The sequence below is a fragment of the Odocoileus virginianus genome, chromosome 7 (assembly GCF_023699985.2).
Source record: "Odocoileus virginianus isolate 20LAN1187 ecotype Illinois chromosome 7, Ovbor_1.2, whole genome shotgun sequence".
In the NCBI taxonomy this organism is placed as follows: Eukaryota; Metazoa; Chordata; class Mammalia; order Artiodactyla; family Cervidae; genus Odocoileus; species Odocoileus virginianus.
In genome coordinates this window covers 79,272,266-79,288,972 of record NC_069680.1, presented here as the reverse complement: position 1 = coordinate 79,288,972, position 16,707 = coordinate 79,272,266, and the positions used below count along the sequence as shown (strand labels likewise).

Below are 16,707 nucleotides of genomic sequence, written 5' to 3'. Positions count from 1 at the left end.
ATAATTTGCTTCAGCACATAGTTATGTGAAAAAGGTCTTCAGTTCCCTCTCAAAACAAGTAAAGTACGTGCATGATCTATAACTTGTTTTCATTCATTGATACTGTTATATAATAGTGAAACTCACCAAACAAGGTCATCTTCATCTCTATGCCCTAATTCCTTTATGCTACTTTATTTTCCCCATAACTCCATACTAATTCTGAATTACCAAACTATTTACTATATTTATTGTTTGTTGTGTGCCTGCCTCAATCAGAATGAAACTCATAAGGCAGATACATTTCCCCCCCACCATATTTGTTGATATATCTCCAGCTACTAAAGCAGTGGTTGACAAATAGCATGTGCTTTATCAATGTTTGAGTGAATGAATGGAAAACTTCCTACAACTCTAAAAATGTGAATTGAGTGAATTAAGGAATTCTGTAAGGAGACAGTCAAGTAAGACTGGTTTGTATAACAAAATATTGAGCAAATGCCTCCAAAATGCTAATAGGAGCTGACAAAACCCTAGTAAAGAAAACACACAAATGCCTTGCTACTGTAGAATTTATGTTCTGGCATTTGGTAATTAGTAAAAAAAAAAAAAAAGCTCAACATAAGTGTTATGGAGAAATAATAAAGTTGGAGGCACAGAGAAAGAGAGTGATAATTATTAGATGGGGCTTCCCAGGTAGCACTAGTGGTAAAGAACCCATCTCCCAATGCAGGAGACGTAAGAGACGTGGCTTTGATCCCTAGGTCAAGAAGATCCCCGGGAGGAGGGCTTGGCTTACCCACTCTAGTATTCTTGCCTGGAGAATCTTATGGACAGAGGAGCCTGATGGATAACAGTTGTTAGAGTCTCAAAGAGTCAGACACGACTGAAACGACTTAGCGTGCAAGCACAAATGCATCACTATTCTCATTTTGCAATAGAACTTAGGTTTAAAAGGAACCATGAACAGATTGAAGAATTGCATGCTTACACTTATGTCCTTTGTGATGGGACTGAAGAATGGAGAACGGTTATGTGGTTCATGAGGCTTATGCTTGATTTGTTCTAGAAGAAATTATTTAATTTTATTTTTACTCAGATTGCTTTATAATGTATCTTTTTAGAATGTATCCTAGACAATTCTGTAGGATTCTCTTTTACTCCTAAATGAATAGAAACTGCTACATTTTGAAATAAGGCACAGGGTTAGTAAAACTTAAGTGACAATATTTGTACTCATTTTGAGTCAATATCCACCCAAATTAGAAGCTTTTTATTTATCACAATATAACTGTCACATAACACAACCAAAATCCTTTTGAGAATCAAGTGGTAGAAAACTGGATATAATTGGAAGGAGCCATGTGAACTGCTTAATGACGTGATTGTCTAAGGAATGAAGTTGGGTCAGTGTGGCTGGTGAATTTGGTCTTATGTTGGCGTAAATAAATATTCTTTCAGAGCAGTTCTTAGTGGGGGAAAGAGACTCCACACTTCCCCAAATGTCACAGTCATTTTCTAAGAGAAGAACCTTTGCATGTCACTGTTGCCCTCCCTTCTCCCCTCCGTTCCTTCCTTATCTCCTTCCTTTTAAATTTTCACTGAAGTACAGTTGATTTGCAGTGTTGTGTTAGTTTCAGGTGTGCCATACACTGAATCATTTAAACATATGCATATATTCACTCTTTTTTTAGATTCTAAAGCTAATTTGTCCTAATTCTTTTGATTTTCATGGCCTATGAGGTGAATTTGCATTCTGTTTTCAAATTTCTAAAGTTTGTGTAAACAGGACAGTTTTATTTTCAGGAGAGTGATTTTGAGGATTTACTTCATTTCCCTCTTTTTTTGGAGTCACTGGCCAAGAACATCAAGTTTTAAACTAAGAGGCACTTCTTTGTGTTTCACTTGTCAATCATCGTGCAGGTGAAGCTTGTTGGTGGACCATCCATCCTGCCTCTAAGCAGCGCTCAGAAGGAGAAAAGGTGCGCGTTGGAGATGACCTCATCTTGGTGAGCGTGTCCTCTGAAAGGTACCTGGTAAGTGTGGAAAGTGAGATCATGTACTTGGGAATAAGATGAGTGACAGGTCAATAAAATGATTCCTTTAAAGCTGAGATTGCCAATTATGTAGGAAAATTGCTTAGAAACAAGCCTGTATCTCTATTTGATGAGTTATAAATAACTCCATAAGTAGAGGGAATGATGTGCCATGTGTGGAAGTGTGGCTTAGTAGGATTATTTACACAGACTTCCCTCATGCCCTTAGTCTGTATGTTCACGACATTGATAGAGCCTGTTCTTGGATTATTTTATCAACAGCATGTAAACGCAATCCAATCAGGATTTTGAAATTCCACAGACGTTATTTTGTGCCCAATGATAAAGATGTATTAATGAGGCTGTGATTACCTATTTTGTTATTTATGAGAGCAAATTATTATAGGAGAAACACTTGTCATGCTAAGAAAGGAGAAATAAATGAAATACAGTTTAATTCTCTCACTGATATTGCATTGTTCCAGCGGAGAAGGGCTGGAAATGAGAGATTAAAGAAAGAAGTTTATGTTTAATCAGAGGAGGTGTTTTTTTATTTTTGTGGTAAGGTCATTATCTATTTAATTTAACTTATTTAGTAAATTGTATTTTTGGTAAAAATAATCATATGCAGAAGTTCACGAAAGATTGCAGTTAATGGAAGTGTATAAGATCTCAGGGCAAAATATTTTTTATTTTAAAGTTGAGAAAGTAAACAAATATAAAATGTAGTATTATAAACTCTACATGAATATCCACATAAAAAAATCCCAGACATCATAGTGGATGATGACTGAAACAAAAATCAGAAACAGAGCATTGTTGCAATAACATTTTCTAAAATTAGCTTGAGTTTATTTCCACTTCCTTAAATCAAAATATTTGTGTGTGATTTTGAATTAAGAAAGTAGTTGGTACCCCTTGGCTCTATGAGACTCTGAATAGAGTGGGTCTTGTGGGTCAAGTAAGTTTTTGCTAACCAACACAATTAATTCCAATTTTTGAAACACTGCTAAGAGGAAGGGTGTAGTTTTACTTGCTTTGAGGAAAGAAGTAATGAGGAAGACAGGGAGGTGGGGAAACAAGGCCTCGTAACTGACAGGAGCTATTAGATGGAGCAGCTGATAATGCAGAGCTAAAGGGGGCCTGGAGCATTGCTCTCATTTTTTCTCTTAACCAGTGTAGGTGGAAACACACCACGCACATTTCTAGGACAGTGCAAGTGTGCCGGCTTGTCCAGTAAGCTTTTATTAAGCCCTTGCTGTGTGCCTGTGCTGTGTATGTGATGTTGATGTAGTTTGATCAGGAGGTAGACATTTTGAGTTGTCATTTTACTTGGAAACCAATAGCAGTAATAAAAATAATTCATGCCTGCTTCTCAGTGTATAAATTCTACACATATCTTATTTCTATTTGTGCACAATTATGCATGTTTTTGCTGTACGGACTTGGTCTTCCCACTACAGAGCAGAGTTGGACAGGATGGCATCAGTATGCACAGGAGTAGAAAATTCAGAATCTCGCTGAGGCCAGGGCTTTTAAGTGTCAATTCTACCACTAATTTCTTGAATCACATAGTTCCATGAATTCTGGCTTCCTCATTGGAAAATGGTGACAGTTATCCCTAACACCACAGTTACTGTGATGAAGCAATGAGAGGATAAATTTGAACATTCTTGGAATTAAAGAACACTGTACAAACAATGGTAGTAATTGTAATGCATGAGGTTCCCCTTCTGTTACCTTGGAAAATAAATGAACTTCATGACTAATTACGTTTAGAGGTCAAGCTACATTTTAGCTAGTTTATTTAAATTCCTTTTCTGATAACCCTGTAAATTTTTTTTTTTTTTGCCACACTGCCCTTCATGCAGGATCTTAGTTCCCCAATCAGGAATTAAATCTGTACTTCCTGCTTAGAAGGGTGGAGTCTCAACCACTGCACTGCCAGGATTGTCCCTCTGATAACCTTTTATATTCAGAAAGAGAAAGATGAATATCGTATACTAATGCATATATATGGAATCTAGAAAGATGGTACTGAAGAATTTATTTGCAGGGCAGCAATGGAGAAACAGACATAGAAAACAGACTTATGGACACAGTGAGAGGGGAGGAGAGGGTGAGATGTGTGGAGAGAGTAGCATGAAAACGTACATTACCATATGTAAAATGGATAGCCAAGTGGAATTTGCTGTCTGGCTCAGGAAACTCAAATGGGCTCTGTGTCAACCTCGAGGGGTGGGATGGGGAGGCAGATGTGGGGAGGTTCATATGTATACCTATGGCTGATTTATGTTGAGGTTTGACAGAAAACAATAAAATTCTGTAAAGCAATTATCCTTCAATTAAAAAATAGGTAAATTAAAAAAAAAAGTATAGATAGTTGACCAAACAGATTGTTAAAAATTTACTTTGATTTGGTGATGAAGTCAGTGATTTTAGTGGTTATCTCTATGGACTTCACATATAATAATAGAAACCACAGGAACAACCACATATTACACATGGTTTCTGCCCTTGAAAAAGTAGTGAAAAAATAGACCAAGCCCATGGAACTATAGGAGAATATTGTTAAGATAGTAACTTAGTGTTCAAGTTTAGGTTAGAGAAGCTGAGGGATGTTTGAATGGATTTAGGCATAGTTAATTATTACCTTCCATTTCCACATGGGTGATTATAGTAAGAGTATGGAGTCTTATGTTCATGGATTCGAGGACCACATGGTGCTTAGTTAGAAGGATCTGGAGCAAGTGAAAGGGTAAAATGTGAGGAAATAAAAGACATTGGAATAAACAGTAGCGGTGGAATAATCCACATACTGAACCTGAATAATTGAAAATGGATTGCATATATTCTCACATACACACACTTGTTTGTTAGTACAGAGCCCGATAAGCATGAGCTTGGGCCAATCACATAACCTCTTCAAACTCTCTGTTTCTTCATCTTTTGGGTCCGGGTAATAGCTCCATTCACAGGGATATTAAGAGATTTGAATGCTTAATCCAGACAAGACTTTGAGCTCTACGACACATCTAAAAATTGTTATCATTATTTACCTGGGAGATTTGTACCTATTAAGAATAGTTAAAGGAACTTTATATATTTAACCAGAAGAAGAGAAGGAGGGGAAGTGAATAGTAAACAGACTCTGATGTAACAGTTGATTTTAAATAAAGGTCTGTCGTGTGTAAGCAAGAGTCATATGCTGAGAAGGTTCTGATATGGTTAAAAATTAGTTGAGAAATTTGACTGAAAACACAGCAGTTATAACTAACTACTGAAAATAAACATTGCCAGTCATTGACTTTTTTTTTTAAGTCATTGCTGTCAGTTGGCCTTTGATCTAATTTCTCTTCACTAACAGTGATTGTTAAGCTAAGGTTAAACTATCTAATTGTTCACTTGCTGCTCTAATCAAGGTCACATCTGGTGGGATGGTAAATTGATTGAAACTGATTGAAGGACTGATTTTTCTCTGCTCTATCTTTGGACGAAAGGGCACTGGGCTGGACTCCTGGAGCCCCAGGCTTCTCCTGGGTGCTCTGCCTTCTGCTTCAAGTGTTGAACCTCTTTACAGGATTTCCTAGGAATAAAGGATCTTCTCTCCAGAAAAGATTGCAAACCCCTTATGCAAAATAATGTCTTCCAAGCTTGCTGTTTCATATTTTATTACAAAAAAATGATACCTTCTTCTGTTTTTCAGGAATATCCAAAGTGGGAGGGAAATTCTTTTTCCCCACTGGAATGATTTATTTATTTTTTTTAAAAAGGCTTTAGCAAAGCAGCTTAAATTATAAGAGAACAATGCAATTTAAAAGAGAGGAAACATGATTGAATAGCTACTACTGTGAATCTATTTCAAACTGAACAAAATAAAGTAAAGCATGTAAAACAACTCTTATTTGTGTTAGAAGATATAAAATCAGCCAGGCATGCACAGGAATTTTCAACCCATAGATTGGATTGCTCTCATTTGAAACATTAATTTTTGAATAATTTTCTCTGTCACCTATAGAAACAGATTTTTTTTAAAAAAATTCATGAAAATATTACCAAACAACTGTCTAAAAGTAAATTGGGAAAAGCAGAACCTCACAATCGAAAGTGATGAAAAATGCTTAAAATAAAGCTATTCTAAGGCTCTTAAAAATTTCCTTCTCTCATACTAACCTCTTTATTTCTGATAAGAAATGCTAGGTGGTTTGATTGTATAAGTTACTGAGTTGCCTTAAGTTGCATGAAAATATTGATAGCTAGAATGACTGCAGTCACCTTTTTTTTCCCTCTGTGGCTCAGGTAATGAAAACATAGACTGTTCCATGTTCCATTTGAAAAGAACATCTATCTGTGTCTTTTTTTTTTTTCTCAGAATTAAAAAAATGAAGCCTGGAGGGTGATGTATCTTGTTTACTTGTGTTCCCTGTCGCTGGAGGATCATTTTTCCAGAGTCTCACATCACTAGGACCCAAGTGTCTGGCCCTTAATGAGAGAGAAATAAATGAGTGAATGAATGCTTCAGATAAAGGTTGAATTTGGATATTCTTAAAAATTTTTGTGCTTGGACCTTTTGGGCAGTCAGATATTCCTTGTCTCATTAGCTTTTAAAATGCATACAATATATACGCTGGATTACAAAGGAAACGGAAGGTATCAAAGTGGAGTCCAGGTTGAGAACTCCTGGGAGGTGATTTGTAGCATCTTCTCTAAGCCTGAGATTGTGTGCTTCTATCATAGAAAGTCTTGTTACTCAAAGCATGCTTCTTGGATTAGTGGCCTTGGTTGCCCACCCCCACCCCCCGACTGGCCCCACCTCATGAATTCAAATTTGTCTTTTTAATAAGATTTTTAATATAGACCATTTAAAAAATCTTTATTGATTTTGTTATAGTATTGCTTCTGTTTTGTTTTGTCTTTTTTTGGTCTTGAGACATGTGGGATTGTAGCTCCCAGACCAGGAGTCGAACCTGCACCCCCTTGCATTGGAAGGTGAAGTTTTAACCACTGAATTGTCAGGGAAATTCCCCAAATCTTCCTTTTTTGGGGAAGCTCCTCATATGATTCATGTGTCTGTGAGAACTCTAGAGTCACTAACATGCGAATCAAGGTGATAGAAGGGAGCAGATGACTCTTCCCAAGTCCCTCCAGTGCCCTGGAAGGTGTGTACGCTTGAGAGCAGTTGCATGTTTCAGCCTAAGGTCAGCTGTGCTTTCAGCCTTGGACATCTGTTTTTGCTTTAAGGATAACTCATCTTAGTGCTAGTTACTGAAACTGTTACTGCCTTCTGAATATTTTACCTTACAGACCTGTGAATTCACAAACAGTGTGGTTCTTATGCAGATTTTCCTTTCTTGGTGATGTGGCAAAATTAAATAGAGGCATCCGAAAGAGTTATGCCTAGAGAATATTTCTTTGAGAAGAGTGGATATTATCTAGATAACTTTAAATGGTGTAATATGATCTTAAGGACATTTTTTTTTTTAAACTTTTTTCCAACAGGCTGAGATTTTCCTATTTTTATGCTTATACTTATTGTATTTCTTGGGCTTCCCTAGTAGCTCAGTCAGTAAAGAAATGCCTGCAATAGAGGAGACCCTGGTTCCACCCCTGGGTCGGGAAGGTCCCTTGGAGAAGGGAATGTCTACCCACTCCAGTATTCTCGCCTAGAGAATTCCATGGACAGACCATTGCATAACAAGGAGAGTCAGACACAACTAAGCAATTAACACTTTGACTTTCAGGCTTAGATATGATTTGAAAATTACATTGTAGTACTCCTTCCTCCATTATTTTTTCATTGCTGCTGCTGCTAAGTCACTTCAGTCATGTCTGACTCCGTGTGATCCCATAGACGGCAGCCCACTAGGCTCCCCCATCCCTGGGATTCTCCAGGCAAGAACGCTGGAGTGGGTTGCCATTTCCTTCTCCAATGTGTGAAAGTGAAAAGTGAAAGTGAAGTTGCTCAGTCGTGTCCAACTCTTAGCGACCCCATGGACTGCAGCCTACCAGGCTCCTCCATCCGTGGGATTTTCCAGGCAAGAGTACTGGAGTGGGATGCCATTGCTGTGTCTCCTTTTCATTGCAGTGGCTCCTTATTCCCAATAAAGTCCTTGATCTGGCACCTGCCTTGTCTGCAGGCCTTTGTCTCACTCTGTTTCTAAGTATATGCTATATGCCCCAAAGATGAAACTTTACTGTGCTTACATTCCTTTATCTCTGCCTCTTTGCATCCTATTTCCCGTATTAGAGCTTAGAGGGCCAAAAAAAAAAAAAAAAAAAAAAAGGCCAGGCAACTTCCAACTATGAGGTTTCTAGAATATTAGGAGTGAAAATCTCCAAACTAGGTTAGAAAAGTTTTGATATTTTTAGTATATTTACACTTACTTAGCACATTAACATTATGAATACAGATACCCAAATCCAATGTATGTGCAAACTTTTGAAGACAGCATCTCTAAATATTTCAATATGAGGTTCAGGCCAAATGATCATACTGGCTCCTGGAATGTTTCATCCCACACGGAACCCAGTCTCTCCTGTGGAAACACCACCTGTCCTCAAGGCCCAGGAAAATGGACTCAGTTCTGATTAGGCAGGTCTCATCTCTCAGTTCCTGTAGCACTGTAATTACAGTTCAGCTAATGTGTATGTATTTTTCTATTCTTTTGCTGTTATTCTGGATTTGATCATGAAATAAGAGTGTTTATGAAATAACTTAAATTACATTCTTTAAAGTTTATGCTACTTTGATTTGAAAGGTCTGGTTGGCTTCTGCACTTACTTCTTTATTATAACCCTTTCAGATGCAAGGAATACAGTTGTGAGCCTGTGCCAGATAGCTTACAAGAGGGAGAAATAAAAATACACTAAAGGATAATGTTGTATGTTGAAGGCTATGAAAGAAAATATATTTTTCTTGGTTGTGGAAGCAGCTGGCATGTGATTTATTTGTAAACAGTTAAAGAATTTTAACATATCAGAGAAGAAATTAATTCAGTAAAGGCATCTCAGCTGAAATTTTGCTTAAGAGTGACAGGTTCAGGTGAAGAGGAGGGTGTGGGGTGAGGGGTAAGAGCATGTTATTGCTGAATCTGATGCATTCACTCTTAATTTTACTGACTGAAAAAATTATATTCTAGATAATTACATAAATGTCAAATGTCACAAATTTCTTTGATTTTGTTTTTAAGAGAAAGAAAATGAAGTACCTATGTGTGCTGGTGACCTAGTGTATTTAGTATAAACATTATATATAATAAATATTTTTATATTTAGGTAGGAGAGACCTTTGGATATTAGAAGGACCTGTGACATATACCAGTGTGACTTTTCATGCTGTGGCTGTTCTTCATTTAACTAGGAGAGTCAGATTTCTGAAAAAGTTCTAGTGCAATTAAAATCTTTAAAAGCTTAAGCTATTGTTATCAAAACTGGAAAATGTTGCAGGAATATTATAGGAATGTTGGTGATGTTTACTGAGATGACTCTGAGAGAACAGGTGGTTTTTCCAGCAGCAGCCAGGTAATGGTTAAGGAAATAAGCAAGGCATTTGGTTGTATCCATAATTTGGTTTTTCTTTACTTGTCATTTCAGAGTTCATCAATTATGGCTCTTAAAGATGTAAAATATGACCATCTTTTAATACATTTGATTTTAAGCAGGAAAATCTGAGATTTGAAATGAATGAATTTTGAAGGACATTTATTGTCCTGATTTTTGATACTATTAGGAAGTATTGCCTGGAGAAGGCAATTGCAGCCCACTCCAGTACTCTTGCCTGGGAAATCCCATGGACGGAGGAGCCTGGTAGGCTGCGGTCCATGGGGTCGCTAAGAGTCAGACACGACTGAGCGACTTCACTTTCACTTTTCACTTTCACACATTGGAGAAGGAAATGGCAACCCACTCCAGTGTTTTTGCCTGGAGAATCCCAGGGATGGGGGAGCCTGGTGGGCTGCCGTCTCTGGGGTCACGCAGAGTCAGACAGGACTGACATGACTTAGCAGCAGGAAGTATTGCCATCTAATGGCTATTATGTCAAATTGTAGATAAAAGTTCCTAAAGGACCCCGTAAAACCAAGACATATCAGTCCTATAGATTTCACCTACTTCACTGTCAGAACACTGTCATGGTGTAATATGTAAAACCTTAATTGCAGTTTTAATGATAAGTGCCCTCTGTCTGTATAGTAAGCCTTTACAAAAGAATAGTCCGTTTTCACAAATTTATTTTTATTACTTTAATTTGTATGATTTCCGGTTAGTGACTTGAGTAGTAATGCTTAGAAGGAAGCTGAAAAATACCCAAAGTTAGATATAAACTCTTAACTTTTATTCTACTAGTCTCTTCATTTTTGGTGACAGGAGTGAAACAGAGTTTCTCTGTGGACGTTTCCAAATCCGCAGTGTGCAGTTTGAGTGGCCAGCAGCACTTGCATGTTAAGATTTGCGCAGAGCCTGTAGTGATGCCTCCTTTTGCCCCTACTGCAGCACTTGTCTTACGGTAACGGCAGCTTGCACGTGGATGCTGCTTTCCAGCAGACCCTCTGGAGTGTGGCCCCCATCAGCTCAGGAAGTGAAGCAGCCCAAGGTAAAAACTCCACTTCTACTAGGAGGCTGGTCCCTGATACAGAGTTGAGAGTCATCTTTGAAACTGTGTTAATGAGCAAATAAATTAGAGCTGTTTGTGTCAAAATATTCTATAATGAAGATACATGACATTTAAGAACTTATTTCAATTGCTACTTAAAAGTGAAGTTTGTGTTAAGATTTAGCTCTCCTTATTTTTACACTGTTGTCAACTTTAGCTTATTCTTGTGTGTACTATAAGTGCTAGCTTTCTAGGGGTTATTTTCTCCATGTTTTGGCCTTAGGGTATTGCTTAGTTAGGCTAATGTCGAGATTTCTCATCTTCCAGGGTGTGTGACTTAGTGCTGGATCACAGCAATGCTTGGGCATCAAGATTTTCTTGGGATGTATCAGTTTGTTCTGATTATTCTCACTTACATAAGTTCAAATCTGAGCCTATTTAGGCTTGTATGTTTAGTGGACGCTTTTATGAGGCTGAGGTCACATATAGTAGTGGGAATATCACTGACTCTGGGACTTGGAAACCCAGGGCTCAGGAGTGGAAGACAGGTGACCCCACCCATCTCTGCAATTTTGGTCCAGTACTTACTCCTTACCAGACTTCTGTTTCTCTGTCTGTGAAAATAGGAGGTCAGATCAGATATTCTGTTTAGCTTTCACTATCTGATGATGACAGTTCAAATGTGACTGTGTTTCGATCCTTCTAGGGTATCTGATTGGTGGTGACGTCCTCAGGTTGCTTCATGGACATATGGATGAATGCCTCACTGTCCCTTCAGGAGAACACGGTGAAGAGCAGCGGAGGTTGGTATCTGGGCTCAGTGCTTTAAGCCTTGCATTTTCATGTTTTGATATAATTTTTATAATTTAAGAGTATGTCTATTCAGGCCATTCATGTAATAGAAAGTGGGCCACTATTGTTTATCTGTCCACTGAAGTGATCCATTTATTGATCTCCTCTGAAATTTTTTCTCATATTAGGTTTTTGCTGCCTATCAATAGAGTTGCTGAAAATTTTTGTATAATGAAAACATGGTTAGAAGCATTGAACACAAGAAACTGAGTGGGAAGAGTGCTCATTTAACTACTTAGGGATTCATTAAATGTTCAATTTTTTTTTTTTTGATGAATTCTCTTTCTGGAATGTGTAGTCTCAAATTCAGTTTAAAAGTCAGAGTTCTCAAACTGCCCAGAAGTTCAGGACCTTTTTCTGTTCCCTCCCATTGATTGATATGTGTGCTAAGTTGGTTCAGTCATGTCTAACTCTTTGCAATCTTATGGAGTATAGCCCGCCAGGCTCCTCTGTTCATGGGACTCTCTAGGTAAGAATACTGGAGTGGGTTGCCATGCCCTCTTTCAGGGATCTTGCTGACCTAGGGATCGGACCTGTGTTCCTTATGTCTCCTACATTGGCAGGCGGGCTCTTTACCACCAGTGCCACCTGACATAAGTAAAAAAATTAATCATTTAGTCTAATATTTTATGTGATTTTAATACTGCTCTTGTGTTAATATTATTTGGCACTGGGCCAAGATAGAAGTAATCTGGATCACAGGAAAAAGTGCACAAGTAATAAAAAACCATAAAAATATTTAGGGTGATTTGAATGTTTTATTTGCCTCACAAATTAATGAATGGATATGGTAGGATATGTAAGAGATGACTGTGAGAGAATGATGATCTGGGTGATTTATTACATGGCTTTAAGTCTTTTGGTGGAGGTTTCTAATAATATATGAATATTTAGAAATGAAAACATTTAGAAAATTAATATCAATCATTTAACTAGCTGTTTAATTTTGGGAAAAATCAGTTTGAGACCTGGATACTAGTCTTAACCTCTCTTGCCAGGCAGAGCTAGGTATGGTGAAGTGTGAAACACAGAGCCTGTAAAAATGTCCTAAACTAAAAAGTGCTGCTTATAGTAGGCTAGGAAGATGTTGATGGTGTTGATAAGGGTATGTATGAAAATGAGAGGGACTTCAAAAAGCTGTTGTTTTGAGGGATTAATTCCAAACAAAAATATGAACAGAAGTGTGTCCTGGAAATAGTAATAATTCTGGAGTGATGAGGGGCAGGATGGAAGGAGGATAGAAACTAGACAGGAGGGAGGAGTTGGATCAGCTTTTGAAGGCTCCTTAGTGCCATAACCATGGGCTGGCTCTTGCTCTGAGTTAGTTGGGAAGGGGTCTGTGGGGATGAGCAGGGATAACATAGTATCTTTGAAAAGGGTTGCTCTGATGAACAAGAGGAACTTAGACCAGAGGCAGAGAGATTGTGGATCAGGGAAACCAATGCAATTAAAGCAGAAGGCTGATGTAGTCATTCATCATCAAGCTAAGAGAAGCTTAGCTTGGACAGTGGCCATTAGAATAGGATGACCTGATCCAGAGACATTTCAGGTCAGATTGATTAACTGGTTTAGGGATGAACTCAGTGTAGTCCCTGAGAGAGATTTAAGGGTGAGCTGATGTTTCTGATTCAAAGGAGAGATGATGTTAAAGACTGTAGGAGATACAGTATGGTATGGTATGAAGGACTGAATGAGATTTTGGACACTGGTGAGCACAAAGGGTCATGGGAAATAAAGGGTCTATGGGAAATTGGAATTTTTGAGTCTTTAGCTTAGACAAAGCTTGGGTTGGATATGAATCACAGGTGCGTGTAGGGTAGTTGAAGGAATGGAAGCCCTGTATAGAGAGGAAGGAACTGTAATTACAGGGGTATGTTTAGCAACTTGGGCATAGCTTTAAAAAGTATGCAAAGAGCAACCTAGATGTCCGTTGACAGATGAATGGATAAAAAAGTTATGTTACATATATACAATGCAATATTAGTCAGCTATAAAAAAATATAGGGCTTTTCTGGTGGCTCAGATGGTAAAGCGTCTGCCTGCAGTGTGGAAGACCCAAGTTCGATCCCTGGGTCGGGAAGATCCCCTGGAGAAGGAAATGGCAACCCACCCCAATACTCTTGCCTGGAAAATTCCATGGATGGAGGAGCCTGGTAGGCTACAGTCTATGGGGTCACAAAGAGTCAACATGACTGAGCGACTTCACTTTCTTTCTTTCTTAACATCACTCATTATCAGAGAAATGCAAATCAAAACCACAGTGAGGTGCCATTACACGCCAGTCAGGATGGCTGCTATCCAAAGGTCTACAAGCAATAAATGCTGGAGAGGGTGTGGAGAAAAGGGAACCCTCTTACACTGTTGGTGGGAATGCAAATTAGTACAGCCACTATGGAGAACAGTGTGGGGATTCCTTAAAAAACTGGAAATAGAACTGCCATATGACCCAGCAATACCACTTCTGGGCATAGACACCAAGGAAACCAGATCTGAAAGAGACACGTGCATCCCAATGTTCATTGCAGCACTGTTTATAATAGCCAGGACATGGAAGCAACCTAGATGCCCATCAGCAGATGAATGGATGAGGAAGCTGTGGTACATATACACCATGGACTATTACTCAACCATTAAAAAGAATACATTTGAATCAGTTCTAATGAGATGGATGAAACTGGAGCCCATTATACAGAGTGAAGTAAGCCAGAAAGATAAAGACCAATACAGTATACTAATGCGTATATATGGAATTTAAAAAGATGGTAACGATAACCCTGTATGCAAAACAGAAAAAGAGACACAGATGTACAGAACATACTTTTGGACTCTGTGGGAGAAGGCGAGGGTGGGATGTTCTGAGAGAATAGCATTGAAACAAGTATACTATCAAGGGTGAAACAGATCGCCAGCCCAGGTTGGATGCATGAGACAAGCACTCAGGGCTGGTGCACTGGGAAGACCTAGAGGGATGGGATGGAGAGGGAGGCGGGAGAGGGGATCAGGATGGGGAACACATGTAAATCCATGGCTGATTCATGTCAATGTATGGCAAAAACCACTGCAATATTGTAAAGTGATTAGCCTCCAACTAATAAAAATAAATGAAAAAAAAAAAAAAAAAAGAAACTATACTTCCAAGAAGTCAAAGCTTGTTCCCTGATCAGTGATTGTCGAGATTTTTGACACTTGGGAAAAAAAAAAAAGAATGAAATTAGGCCATTTGTAGTGATGTGGATGAAGCTAGAGTTTGTCATACAGAATGAAGTTAAGTCAGAAAGAGAAGAACGTTGTATGGGACTCTAGAAAAATGGTACTGATTAACCGATTTGCAGGGCAGGAATAGAGATGCAGACAGAGAAGAGACTTATGGATGTAACGTGGGAGAAGGGGGGGAGAGTTTAGAGAGTAGCATTAACACGTAGATACTACAGTGTGTGAAATGGATAGATAGTGGGAAGCTGCTGTGTGTAACATCGGGAGCTCAGCTTGGTGCTCTGTGATGACCTAGAATAGTGGAATGGGGAGGCGGGAGGAAGGCTCAAAAAGGAGGGAATATATGTATATTTATAGCCGATTCATATTGTTGTACAGCAGAAACCAACACACCATTTTAAGGCAATTATACTCCAATTAAAAAAATAAATGTTTTTACAGTTTGCAAAACCTTGGCAGACAAACTAGGGAGGAGGCTGAGGATGGAGTCCTAGAGAAGGCTGACACTTAGAACATGGACAGATACTGAACTCGAGTTGGAAGAGGCGAGTCCGGTCTCAAAATGGAGGGTCATGATCCCAAGGAACCAGAGCAGTTGAGAAAGCTGTTTATTGGTGGTCTGAGCTTTGAAACTACAGACGATAGCTTAAGAGAACATTTTGAGAAATGGGGCACACTTACAGATTGTGTGGTGATGAGAGACCTCCAAACAAAACGTCCCAGGGGCTCTGGTTTTGTGACTCACTCTTGTGTTGAAGAAGTGGATGCAGCAATGTGTGCATGACCACACAAGGTTGATGGGCGTGTAGTGGAGCCAAAGAGAGCTGTTTCTAGAGAGGATTCTGTAAAGCCTGGTGCCCATCTAATAGTGAAGAAAATTTTTGTTGGTGGTATTAAAGAAGATACAGAAGAATATAATTTGAGAGACTACTTTGAAAAGTATGGCAAGATTGAAACCATAGAAGTTATGGAAGACAGGCAGAGTGGGAAAAAGAGGGGATTTGCTTTTGTAACTTTTGATGATAATGATACAGTTGATAAAATTGTTGTTCAGAAATACCACACTATTAATGGGCATAATTGTGAAGTGAAAAAGGCCCTTTCTAAATAAGTGATGTAATCTGCTGGATCACAAAGAGGTCGTGGAGGTGGATCTGGCAACTTTATGGGTCGTGGAGGAAACTTTGGAGGTGGTGGAGGTAACTTTGGCCGTGGTGGAAACTTTGGTGGAAGAGGAAGCTATGGTGGTGGAGGTGGTGGCAGCCGAGGGAGTTATGGAGGAGGTGATGGTGGATACAATGGATTTGGAGGTGATGGTGGCAACTATGGCGGTGGTCCTGGTTATAGTAGTAGAGGAGGTTACGGTGGTGGTGGACCAGGATATGGAAACCAAGGTTGTGGATATGGTGGCGGTGGTGGAGGATATGATGGTTACAATGAAGGAGGAAATTTTGGAGGTAACTATGGTGGTGGTGGAAACTATAATGATTTTGGAAATTATAGTGGACAACAGCAATCAAATTATGGACCCATGAAACGGGGTAGTTTTGTTGGAGGAAGCTGGGGCAGTCCCTATGGTGGTGGTTATGGATCTGGTGGTGGAAGTGGTGGATATGGTAGCAGAAGGTTCTAAAAACTCAGAAAAAAGGGCTACAGTTCTTAGCAGGAGAGTGAGGAGTTGTCAGGAAAGCTGCCGGTTACTTTGAGACAGTCGTCCCAAATGCTTTAGAGGAACTGTAAAAATCTGCTACAGAAGGAACTATGATCCATAGTCAGAAAAGTTACTGCAGCTTAAACAGGAAACCCTTCTTGTTCAGGACTGTCATAACCACAGTTTGCAAAAAGTGCAGCTATTGATTAATGCAATGTAGTGTTAATTAGATGTACATTCCTGAGGTCTTTTATCTGTTGTAGATTTTTCTTTTTCTTTTCATTACATCAGGTATATTGCCCTGTAAATTGTGGTAGTGGTACCAGGAATAAAAAATTAAGGAATTTTTAACTTTTCAAAAAAAAAAAAAAGAAGAACATGGACAG

At 38.8% G+C, this 16,707-nt stretch overlaps 1 protein-coding gene and 1 pseudogene across 5 annotated transcripts in view; both read left to right on the top strand.

The window, feature by feature from the left end:
• RYR2 (ryanodine receptor 2) overlaps nt 1–16,707 on the top strand; it is an 803,099-nt gene that overhangs the window by 329,740 nt on the left and 456,652 nt on the right. For all 5 annotated transcript variants that reach the window (XM_070471032.1, XM_070471028.1, XM_070471029.1 and 2 more), the window contains 3 exons: nt 1,903–2,015; nt 10,506–10,605; nt 11,312–11,408. In XM_070471032.1, coding sequence (XP_070327133.1) covers nt 1,903–2,015; nt 10,506–10,605; nt 11,312–11,408 — 310 coding nt within the window. The remainder of the gene's footprint in view (nt 1–1,902; nt 2,016–10,505; nt 10,606–11,311; nt 11,409–16,707) is intronic.
• On the top strand, nt 15,189–16,334 carry LOC139036084 (heterogeneous nuclear ribonucleoprotein A3-like; annotated as a pseudogene).